Source organism: Vigna angularis, chromosome 1, assembly GCF_016808095.1.
Source record: "Vigna angularis cultivar LongXiaoDou No.4 chromosome 1, ASM1680809v1, whole genome shotgun sequence".
Lineage (NCBI taxonomy): Eukaryota > Viridiplantae > Streptophyta > Magnoliopsida > Fabales > Fabaceae > Vigna > Vigna angularis.
Genome location: NC_068970.1, coordinates 8,660,170 through 8,672,734, shown reverse-complemented (window position 1 = coordinate 8,672,734; position 12,565 = coordinate 8,660,170). Strand labels below are relative to the sequence as shown.

The 12,565-nt window shown below is 33.4% G+C and overlaps 2 protein-coding genes across 2 annotated transcripts; one reads left to right on the top strand and one right to left on the bottom strand.

The window, feature by feature from the left end:
* Nucleotides 1-891: 891 nt before the first annotated feature.
* LOC108321741 (glycine-rich RNA-binding protein 3, mitochondrial) lies at nt 892-4,190 on the top strand. The gene is made up of 6 exons (XM_017553594.2): nt 892-972; nt 1,423-1,566; nt 1,670-1,738; nt 1,887-1,993; nt 3,292-3,885; nt 3,969-4,190. The coding sequence occupies exons 2-5, from the start codon at nt 1,425-1,427 to the stop codon at nt 3,871-3,873; spliced, it is 900 nt and encodes a 299-aa protein (XP_017409083.1). The 5' UTR covers nt 892-972; nt 1,423-1,424; the 3' UTR covers nt 3,874-3,885; nt 3,969-4,190.
* Nucleotides 4,191-6,704: 2,514 nt separating this feature from the next.
* LOC108335144 (uncharacterized) lies at nt 6,705-11,773 on the bottom strand. The gene is made up of 3 exons (XM_017571090.2): nt 10,432-11,773; nt 9,399-9,820; nt 6,705-7,579 (listed from the first exon to the last, which is right to left on the bottom strand). The coding sequence occupies exons 1-3, from the start codon at nt 11,258-11,260 to the stop codon at nt 6,839-6,841; spliced, it is 1,992 nt and encodes a 663-aa protein (XP_017426579.1). The 5' UTR covers nt 11,261-11,773; the 3' UTR covers nt 6,705-6,838.
* Between the last annotated feature and the right edge of the window lie 792 nt (nt 11,774-12,565).

Here is a 12,565-nt window from a genome sequence, read left to right as displayed (position 1 = left end):
GATTTTAGATTGTACATAAATTAAATTTGATTTATGAGTTGTGTAGTTTAAAAGTGTAAATTATGCGTTTTTTTATAAATCTATCTTACATCGTATAATTACAACACATTGTCAAGTATTACATAACTATGCGATATTTCTTACAATTATTCAAAAATGATTGTTAAATATAGAAATAAAATCCCAAATTTAGAGTAAAACATAAAACGATGTTGATAAGTTATCTGACATGGATAAGTTTGATAGTGTAAACTTTTTAGCAAAGATGAATTGATTGAAAGATATTTTGTTTTACTTTTCACATTAAATGAGGCAAGCAAAATTTTTAACACATAAAAAGACCAGCTTCAATTTCTCTCAATCTTAAAAATAAAGAAACATAAGGATTTTGTAAGTAAAAATAATAACATAAATTCAAATATCACAATAACACCGTAACTCTTTATCTACCATCATATTGAGAGAGGTTACCTATTATATTAGCTATAACTTTGCATATTAAAACAATTCATATATTTATAAATAAAAGGAAGTACTTTTCAAAATAAAAATACATTCTATTACAAGTCATTTATGGATTTGGAATTGTATTTTAGATTGTACAAACAAAAATGTCTTGCAAATGGTCTTGATCAAGGAAGGAAGGAACAATAGTGACACTATATTGGTCATATATAAGGAGAAGAGAAGAAGATAGGGTATATATATATATATATATATATATATATATATATATGAATATATGTCATCAAGGGCAATATGGTCTTTCACCATCATATGAGTGTATATGGAAATTATGGGAGTCAAAAAAAATGGCTCACCAAAAAGGGGCCTAGGCCCGTTTACTAATGAAGCCAGTAGAAAAACAGAGTCTCACGTCCTTAATAAGCTCTACTTAAACCCATTTCCCGTTCTCGTATATCTATTGATATCTCGCTAGGGTTTTAGAAAAAGTCTCAGAAGTGTACACAGGTAATACGATTATGCAATCTTCTTCTTTAACCATGGTTTTCTTCGTTTTTTCTTTCATTTCGCTTGTCATCTTTTATCCTTCAGAATCAATTTATCTGTTTATTTGTTAGTGTTGATCAATATATTGCTTGGAATGGTATAATACGTGTTTTTCTTTTCCGTTTTCGATCGGCGAGCATGCTTTCATCGGTAATCGTTTGATCTCCTGTTGAGATCAGAAAGTTTGATGGTTGGACTTGTTTTAGTTTTGTTGGTTGCCTTTAGGGATTTATCTTCTTGTTTGGTACTAAAACAAAAAAAATCATTTAAGTTTTCATATAGTTCACTTTTATTTCCTCTAGGTTTTTTGACGATGATTTTCTGGTGCTTGAGTTTTTGACTAGTTTTTTACTGTGTTTTTGAGTTACATGCTGTACTCAGAGTGGTTGACGTTTTTTGGTTCCTTTACAGCAATGGCTTTCTTTGGTAGACTTGGGAATTTGTTAAGACAGACCGCTAGCAGACAGGTTAGTTCAGAGTTGCGGTCGTCCCCTTCCTTATTCCAGGCCATACGCTGTCTGTCTTCTGCTCCAAGCTCCAAGCTGTTTATAGGAGGTGCGTACCCTTGAGTACATGCGTTTTATGTTTTTACTTCTGAGTTTTGGTTGAAGTGATGATTTGAGTATATGCAACCATTGTTTGTCTCTGTCTGTTGCAGGTGTTTCGTTTTCCACCGATGAGCAAAGCTTGAGGGAAGCTTTTTCAAAATATGGTGAAGTTGTTGATGGTAAATAGATGCGTTCCGTGCTTTCTTTAGTATTTTTTTCGTAAAAATTATTCAGTTGGGTGGAGTTGATGAAATTCTGTTGACAGCGTTCATGTAAATAATTTTTTTACTCAGTAAAAGTTTCTCTTGAATGTCATGCTTCTTGTAGCAAGGATAATTATGGATCGTGAAACTGGAAGATCCAGGGGGTTTGGATTTGTTACATACACGTCTGTTGAGGAGGCATCGAGTGCTATTCAGGCCTTGGATGGTCAGGTAACACAGTCAACTCGTTCATGCTGTTATGATATTGTGAGTAGCGTGGTTTATAATGGTTGGTTGCAAAATGATCACGGGCTGAAGCTGCACAAATAACCCGTGCAATTCTTGGGAGTGTGCATATTGTGTGTGAAATGCTGATTTTTGTTTACTCGGACTTTCTTTGTGCTTGGCGAGTTTTTAAATTGTGATCATGGTGACCATGATGTGGCCAGAGGATGGGGTCTTAGGACACAAGGTCGTCACAGCCACATCAGGTGATGCAGTCCCATATTCTATTTTTTGTTTTATTAAATGTTGGTTTAAGCGAAGATAATGGCCCTATTTTAGCATACATTTGGGCGATATCTGTCAGAACTGTCATCACTGAAGCTATCTGGGATCATTTCACTGTGCCCTCACTTGTTTATTCTTTGTTCTTACAAGCAAGCATTGCTGTCAATAATAGAACATCAGTGGCTATTGCTGCTGTGATACTACACATCTTGCTGTAGTGGTGTACAATTGAGTTGGGAAAAAACCTATGTTGACCAGGTGATTGCTGTTTAGGCTGTTCAATTTTGGATTCCCCCCACCCACCCACCACACACACACACCTTTAATTCAGAACTTCAGCCCCGTTTTCTCAGTCACTTGAAGACATTTTGTTTTGAAGTAGCAGCCACTCCTTTTCTTTTTTACAAATGCCCATCCATAGCTGACATTGTTTCCAGCATTTTTGGCCAACTCTGACATGTTTCAGTCATTCCCAACACATGCAACTATTTTTTGGTGAACCTGTCACTTTTTGCCATGGACGTGACCTTTGCTTCCTTGCTGTATTCTGTTTTTTATGTCTCTGAATCATATATACCTAAGTTTTAACCCTTATTCTTTTGTCTATTTTCTAGATTGACTGCTTTTTTCCTAAATCTGGGATTGAGATATGCTTACCGTGTACTCCATTATTATGCTTAATAATTAGAAGATCTTTAGGATGGGAAGCCGCTATCCAGGCTGTTATTAGTTTTCCTTTTGCTTGATAGGCTTAAGCAATTACAAGATTTATTGGTTTTACATTTAAGTTTCAGGCACTAAAACAGGTTTGCCAAGGTGTATTCTATCAGGATGAACTTTCAATAACTTATCTGTGATTTATGTGAATGTAATACTTTCCTGGTGATGATGCTTATCAGCTTGTGGTTTTATATTTTCTGTACTTTGTTAACCATTTTGTCGTTTCAATGATGCTTTTTATGATTAATAAGATATCGTTTGTTACATGATGCCGCATCGTTTCTGTATATCATTTTCAGGACCTTCATGGTCGCCAGATTAGGGTAAATTATGCTAATGAAAGATCACGAGGTGGTGGCTATGGCGGTGGATATGGTGGCGGATTTGGCGCTGGAGGTGGTGGTGGCTATGGAGGAGGTGCATATGGTGGTGGTGGCTATGGTGGAAATGTTGCTGGTGGTTATGGTGGTGGCGGCTATGGTGGAAATACTGGAGGTGGTTATGGCGGTGGTAGCTATGGTGGAAATGCTGGTGGTGGCAGCTATGGTGCTGGTGGCTATGGGTCAGGTGGCAATTTTGGGGACAGTGGCTCTGGCAATAACTATCCTGCTGACAGCGGTGCTGGTGGCAGCTACAGTGGGAATTTTGGTGATGCTGGTGGAATAGGAAATCATGGAAGCTCTGCTGGTTTTGGCAGTAGCGGATATGATGGAAGTGCTGTGGATGGTAGCGGGGCAAGTACTGGAAACAGCTTTGCTGATGGAAGTGGAGGATTAGGCAGTGGTCAATTTGATAGCAAAGCAAGCAGCAATGGAGATGAGGATTTTGGAGATTACAGGGATGACGCTGACGATACTGATAATTTTGCCAAAAGGGCTTGATGGAATTTTATGGTTGGTAGTTTTCAATTCGAATTCTGTATCCCGCATGTTCCTAAATCTCTTTGGACTATCACAACCTTATGTGCATTTTTCAGGATTATGGCACAGCTGGACATGGCTGGGAAGGATGTAATGTAGGATAATTTTCAGCTTGTTTCTTCCCCTATTTTCGTAAAGATTCAGCTATCTCATTTTTGTTGCTTACATTGAGGTGATTTTATTATTAACCAAAACGATATCCTCATACAACATGTAAATCTATGAATTGTCGCTAGTTGCAACAATAATCAAAGACTTGTGTGAGAATTTTATGATCAGTTTATTCATTTCAAGTGATGACTTTGTTCTGCACAACATATTGGTTTTTACCGTCACATTCCAAATATTGTGTCTCCCTAAGCTCTCCTTTGGTGGCGCAGGAGAGCTTTTTGTTAGAATGCAATAGATTTAACTTATTCGCAGTTGTTATGTTATGATTTATTTTGTTTTTATTTACATATTAAAGACCTCATGGGTCAGCAATTGCTGAAATTAAGGTGTTGTGTGAACGATTGGCATTGTTTTAACATAATGTCAAGTTTGATGTAATCCAATTTCGTATTTTCCAGTTTAGATTGGTTGTTTTAGTTCTATAGTTTTATATAGTTTTCTATTTTCGGCAAATATTCAATTTCAGTATAACTGACTTTTTAATCTTTGTTTTTTTTGTTTCGGTTTTAAATTTAAATTTTAATGATTTTTTAAAATATCAAAATCAAAGTAATTTTGTAATAAATTATTCTGTTTATTATAAACTTATCATATATTGAAAAATATTAATTGTAGGTTTAATTTGATTTAGATTATGTGAAAGTGTTTTTTCATTTTGTGTAAACCTAAATTTTCAATTAAATTAGACTGAATTTTTTTTCCAGTGACTTCATTTTATATTGCTAATCTATCTCAAGTAAATTGAGAGTTGAATCTGAACTTATTTATTTTTCTAGTATTTCTATACTCGTTTTGTTTAAATCTAATCAAGTATAAAAAGAATAATACTAATTTTGGTTGATTGATTTTAATGTTTATATTATTTAAGACAAAGTCTTGTGATTTGAAAAACGTAGTACAAAGACATGCATATTATTGTTGTTCAAAGTAGGAATATGCTTGAGAAAAATGATTAATTACTTACAAGTTAGCAAATTTTGAACATCCATTATAAACAAATGATATTTTTTTTAGTTTGGTGTATCTTTAATTGTCTCGAGGTGGAGAGAGTCAATTTAAGTTGAATTATAATATTTGGGCTACTCATACACGATTTTAAATAAAAATAGTTGCGTCTTAATTATTACTTATAGTTTTGAGCCAACTTTTGATACAATCCAAAGCTAAAATAATAAATTTGAGACAATTATTGAAAATGATGATGTTATAGGATCACTTGTTTTTAAGACAAAAGTCATATAGACCAAATCATAATCAAATCATGACATTGATTTATTACACTCTTAAAAAAAGTTGTACCATAATTATTAGTTATAATTATGACAAATGTTGCATCCAATAATAGTAAAAAAAAAACAATTTTCTCCTCCCAATAAGCATTGTGAAAAAATGCATCATCTTCCTTGAAATTCTGGAGAAGACTTAGTGTCAAAGGTGAAAAGTGGAAGTAATTTTGTCGCAACTTATTATATATTTGATTTGATGAACTAAATGTCACATAGTGTCCAATTACTGTACCAATCGCATGATCCACTATAAAAAGCTTTTGAAAAGTTGGACAAATAAAAGGTATCAAAATTAAGGATTGGTAATGAGGTTTTATCAGTGTTGAAGGAAATAGAATTTTAGCTATTAAAAGGTGCACAGGTACAAAAGTAATGTATGATGTTTAGGATATACTCAATATTGATCAAAACATGCTATGCTTGAAAATTATTTAAAGCTATCTTTGAAAACAAAAACACTATTTGATTAAAGTTGATAACGGAAAATAATTTTTTAATATAAAAAAATGAGAGCTAAAAATTTGTCATTTCATTTAGGATAACAAATTGATTATCCGATTACTATTAAATTATCCGGACATTCGTCTCAACTACTTAGATAATGAGAATCTTGATGAATGTATTAATACTCAAATCCTAGTTGGACAAATATAAAAAGACTGACTCCTTATTACACTTACTCAATATCTAGGTTTATAAAGTTTTTCCAAATTCACTAAAAAAAAATTCTCATAATCAGGGATGTATATTTCATGGAGAATGAGTAATAGAATTGAAATTATACTGAAAAGATGTTGACTTTTAGCAAAATAAAGAAGCAATATAGTAGTAGTTCAAGAACCTGCAGGACAACAAGCAATGGAGGACCTCAAATGGAGGGTTGTAATGCAAAAGGAGTTTGATATGATTGATAGAAAACAAAGTTTGAAATTTGTGAAAGGCCTCATAACAGAAAAGCTTTAGATACGAAAGGTGTTTAAACAAAGTTGCATGGGCCAATGCTTCCTACACCCCATGTTTTCTTACTGCACTCATATAGCCCTACTAGCCCACCTTAAAATCAATGAAATAACTGAAGACATTGTAAGAGATATACCAAGAATAAAAACAATTTATGTTTTCTTCATTGTGATTTTTATTAAGGTAACTATTATGTTTTATTTTTCAAAGTTGTTTGTAATACTTTAGTAAAATAGAGCATGTTTCATAGTAATCAGAAGTCATACAAAAGATTCTGAGGCGTATTATATTTAATATAGTCACAAAGGTTAATTTCTCAACAACCTTAATGAAATCAAAATCAACACCCCAACCAAATGTTTTTCCAACAAATGTATGAAAGAATCATTTGTATAATTTAACTGAATATTTTCAATAAAAGAATGTGAATAATATGACACTCATTATGCAGAAAAAGGGAGAGAGATTACTGACCTCTTTTACTTCTAGTCAACTAAAAAATATTGATACTAATGCTCATCTTTATCCATAGAATACAATATCCTTGTAGCATTTTGGAACACAGGAGAACCTTTCTTGGTCCTTTCAACAATTTGCCTTATTAATTGCCTTTCCATCTCATAATCACACTCATAATTTTCATCTCTAGTAACACCATTTGATTCATAATTGCTATAACTTAGCCCTTCCAACATTGTTTCCTCACCAGAAGAGAGTTCCCTTGAAACTCTCTCTTCATTAGCCGTGGGAAAAGCAAGCAGATCATTTGCTGCTTCGCATTCAGGAATATGCATGCTTGATGGAGATTTTTCTTCAAAGTCATCTATCTTTATAATTTCTTCATAATAGCTACCATTGTAAGCAGCTGCAGGGTCATCAGATAAATTCATAACTAAGGGTTCAGTCATAGGCTCACATTCATTGCAAGCCAACACATTTCCTTCACTAAAGGAGGATGCTTTTCTTGGGAAAAATTTCTGGGAATGATTATTGTGCTCTGATTCCATAAACCACAGTTTTCTCTGACTATTTTCAAGGGCAATTTCAAGCTCCTGTACACGTCCCTCAAGTCTGGATTGGATAACTTCGTGTAAGCGCAGTGTTAGTTCATGAGGGGAAACAGCATAATTTACAGGAACCACATTGGCACTATCTTCCTTATTTAGTTCTGAATGGAAAAAATCTTTCCCACCAATCACGTTAGTTTGCAATGCACCTTGAGCAAAATCTGCTACAAGGACAGGAACATGCTGCAAGAATTTTAGTGACATTAGCACGCTTTAAGACAATGAAGGCAAACAAAAGAGGTAAACTTGAGGACGTATGAATAAAACAGGAGTGGGAAGTGAACTACACTGGCAAATTAAGAGAATTCAAAGAGGTTATCCAACTGATTCAGAAAATATTTTCTGTAATAAGGTTTATACTTTCTTCCAATTTTTTTTCTCAACCCTTGATGCAAATTACAGCAGGCTGTAAATTTATTGTAAAACCCATAATTCCAAAAATTATTATAAAGGTAAGAAAACAGTCAAACTTTCCTATAGATGATAAGAAAACAGTCCAAGAAGTTTTAGAAGAAAGTGAAAGAGAAATATAAAAAAGGGGAAATGACAACTTTCATGACTTTGAAAACAAGATATACAAATTGGTCAAGAGAAAATATGGAACATATAATGGGATAAAGTCAAAAAAACAATTTCCAGATCATTGCCATATATTTATTAGTTTATACCAATGCAAGTTTAGTGTCAGAAATCCAATTTTAAATACAATAAAACCAATCATGTAAAATAGAAACCCGTACTGCAGCTTAAAACTAATGAAGCAGATTTTCAAGTAACAGTAACAAATGCATTCAGCTACCTTAAGTTCTCCATATAGGTGCCTTAACATAGATAACTGTCCCTTGTATATAAATTTGTTTCACATACTATAATGTATACCTAATAGATCTCTGCATAATTTTGCTCCGTAAAAAAATATGGAAGTTAATTGTCATATGATAAACACTTAGTTTGAAACATGTTTGAAGACTGTTATTCTTACTTAAAGTTCCAGTCAAAACAGCATAATATTGTTCTTCCCCTTTTCCTATTCATATGCTTATAAATACATCAGATGTTTACAACAACTTTGAGCAATGGGGGAAAAGGAAAAAGCCTACACAAAGGGCCTGCTGAAATTCTTGGTGCAGAAATCTCACATCAATTATAGATATAGTAAAAGTAGAGCTTATAATAGACAAGCAAACCCCACGTCATAATTTAGACTTTGGATTTGAATTAGAACTTGTCAAAATTCAACATGTTTTCAGAGTCTATCGTCAAACTACCATTGGGTCACCTTCAACTGTTCTGCTCACACAGCTTACCCAATGCAATATTTAGAACCAAATCAATTCTATAACGTTCATCAACAATGTAGAGGTTTTCAAGGCATATGAAATTTTTATCTCACGAATTTGCTTTTAGAGTTGAGTTAGACACAACAGCACAGATTCAAGATTTGTATAATTTTATTACATTACCATTTTAGTTTTCTTGGTTCTTTTAATTTATTGGTGAGAAATATAAAAATGGTACAACCAGGACCATAAAATCCTTCTTCAAGAAAGTGAGATTATATTTGACAATAAGCATTTATAGTATCCATAGTTTAGAGCACAACATGCATCCGAGATAATTTCACATAGGCAACGCTATTTTAAATTATAAAAGATAACACTATGGGATATGCTGTACTATGGTAACTAAACCAAATATAAAATAAATTATTGATAAAGAGTGCCTTAAAACAAACCATAAAGAGGACACAATATCACAAGGTTTGAAAACAGGGAGAAACCGAGTAATATTAATATAATATCCCTTGGAGTGTAATCAGAAAGCACTACTTTCATTCCATTCTTAATTCTTTGTTGTTTTCAACTCTATCAAGCATGGGGCTAGGATTTCCATAGATGAGAGGCTAAATAATGAAGCAGATTTCAACATAAGAAAAAGAAATGTGCCTATAGGATCTTTTTACTAATACTAGGAAATGGAGAAGATAAACAATTTTGCTTACCTCTACAAGCTCAGAATGCGGTCTTTCTGGGTTAGATTCATTCATGTTTAATCCCAATCTCTCAAGTTCAGCTTCAAGCTCAGCTTCAATTTTGCTCATAGCTTCTGAACTTTCTTCTTCCTTCTGACCATATGATTCCTTGCAGTCAGTTATTGGAAAATTATCCATGTGCTTTTCAGGTGAAAATCCATTTAGCTCATTATCACAAAAGGAATGATCATAAGTACCCTCTGAACCAGAATTGTCATTATGTAACTCTTTCACTCTCATTGAATCTTTCATTTCAAGTTCCTCTTGTAGATCTTCAACAAAGTTTTCTGTCTGCTTTAACAACTCTCTTAACTTGTCCATTTCTCTTCTATTTGCCAACATGGAGGTTATTATCCCAAAAGAAATCCCAAGGCTGAAGAGAAATGATGCATCTGATGATTATGTACGTGTCAACAATAATAGTTAAAGCAAAACACACCACACAGCAAGCAACAGAGACCATGAAATAACTAGAAACCTACTTCATCAACAGGTGAATAACTAACACACGTGACTTGCTTGAGTTAGCTGTAATAAACATGTTAAGCCCGGATAATAAAACCATTTTTTAATCAGTTTTGGTAAAGCCATTTTAGGTTATGAAGTAACATGCAAAGGAACAGACAGTGACACTGGCCTTCTCGGGAAAAATTGGTATGTGAATAGAAAAACCAAGATTCTATAACATCCTTCGAATATGTTTGTAGGGAGTTTAGACCTATTCAAAACCATTTGGTTTTCAAAAACTCATTATATATGAATCTCATTTGGCGAAACTATTAAAATGTAAACCCGAATGACCTGAGTGTGTAAATGAAACAAGATTCCTTTACAACATGTTGTAAGTGTGTAACTAACCAGAGAATGCAGAAGAATCTAAAAAAGTTATATTAACAAGTGAAATACTCTCGTGACAAAACAAAACAAAAATCCAAATGTCAAGGTATTTGCAACACAACAGAGCCTGTAAAGGTATTTGCAAGTCAAGATTGAAGAACCATACCATGTTGAGTATGAATATGCTTTCCACTTAACACATTGCTAGTAGGGCTCAATCTCATACTTCGTTCATTGCCTGCATTGATCTTCATCTTCTTGGCATCATTAGAAGATCCAATCTTGGACAAGGAAGGAACTCCGAATAATACACTTTTATCCTTCACCTTATTGCCTTCTCTATACAACCTATATTCTTCACTTCCGGTGAGAGAATCATCATCATTTGCTCTTCTGATCACTTGGTTTCCATCACCAACAAGAAATGACCTTGTTGCCATGGATGGCAAAAACACAGATTCTTCTAATTTGACTTGCTCTTCGCATAGCTGAGCCATTAGGCAACTTTCTAAGGAGTTTGAAGGTCTACTAATATGCCCATACAGACGCTTAGTCCTGTGAGAGATTCTATTTCTATGAGGATTATGGCCCAATTTTCCTGCAGACAAATCATAGGGTAGGAAACCACAATTGCCAACAACATTGGAGCCTTGCTCATTTCCATAATCATTAAAGTTAGATAGAGAAAGGACATCACTCTCACTGCAATTCCTGAAGAGCCTTACTTTTTCACTTTCAAGCCCTTCGTCAGAAGCCAAAAGACAATCCTCTGAATCCACATCTGAGGCCCTTCTATATAAAGAATCTCTCCCTGCTTGTGTGCAGAAGGGTTGGATTGGGGACACATCATTCTCAAAATAGGAATCCTCTAATGACAAAGGAGATGAACCATCGACATTCTTTGAAAGCTTGTTCAAATATCTAGCCAAACACCCAGCTCCAGCAATGGCTGCAACAACCCACGAATCCATTTTACCTCTTCGACACACACACATGATCACTACTCAAACCCCACAAAACATATAATCCTCTTTGTGAATATCAACGAAAACAAACAGGAAAGGAAGAAACTTTCCATAAATTTAGAGAAATTGGGGACACCACTTCCAGGAAAATAAAACAAATATCCCTGATTCACTGACCAAAGACATTTTTCTCCCAACTCTTATTATCAATTAAGAAACCTGTTATTCACTGTTCCATAAGTTGGTGGACGGAGAATCCAACAAGAAAAAAATAATAAACATAAAGAATAAGAAAAGGGGAATGAAAATATTCACGGGGTTTTGTGAACTTGGAAAACATCCAATTCCAATGGCAGAGATGAAGAGAAAAAACAACAAAAGAAACCGTTACGAGGAAACAGCAAAGAATGGAAATTTGCGATAATCAGAATTGTTCAGTGCAAAATCTTGGAAGTGATCAAGGCATCTGGCAGTTGGGTTTTGATACTAAAATCTATGAATGCCCATGATTACGACACACAACCAAAGTTTACCAAACTTTAAATCCTCAACTTTGGCAGCTTTGATTTCAAACAAACAACGACACGAGCTACCAATATTTAATAATATTATAATAAGAATTTTTAGTTTGTAAACATCACCTTTCAAAAATTTGAATGGAAATTTGATATAGTATAGTAAAGGGAAAAATATTTTTAGAATATATTATTCTTTAATACTCTTAATGTAACGAACATTTTTAACGTTTTTCATTTACAATTAGTCAAAAATAACTGAAAAAAGATATTAATAAAACTTGTTATTCTGTAATTGAATTTTCATTGAAAAATGGAAAGACGGAAAAAAATAATCTCTTCTAGAGAGAGAGAGTGTTCACATTGATTGATGGAAAAAATGAAAAAGAATAGATGAATTTAAGGGTAAGTTGATTATTTTTTTTTTTAAGATTTGGAGGTAAATTTTGAAAGTAAAATTTAAAAAAATCAGTGTAAATTTTGATTGATATGATAAAAAAATAGTTTAAATGATAAAAATTGAAAACTGATAACATTTATTTATCTTTTGTAAAATTAAGTTTAAGAAATTTAAAGTTGGAAGGGGTTATTGATTGTTCCTTGGGAACAATTTCTTAAAACTCAAATTCCCAATTGGCTCAAAAGATATTCAATTAGATAAAGGAAAAATTAAATTTGACTCAATATTGTAAAATAACTTTAGTATAAGAGGACTGATTCATATTCAATGGTGGATGAGTGGGTCAAGTGATGTAATTATAGGAGGTGGCTTGTCATTAATTTAATATTGAGTGAAAATAAAAGAAAACTCGTAATAATT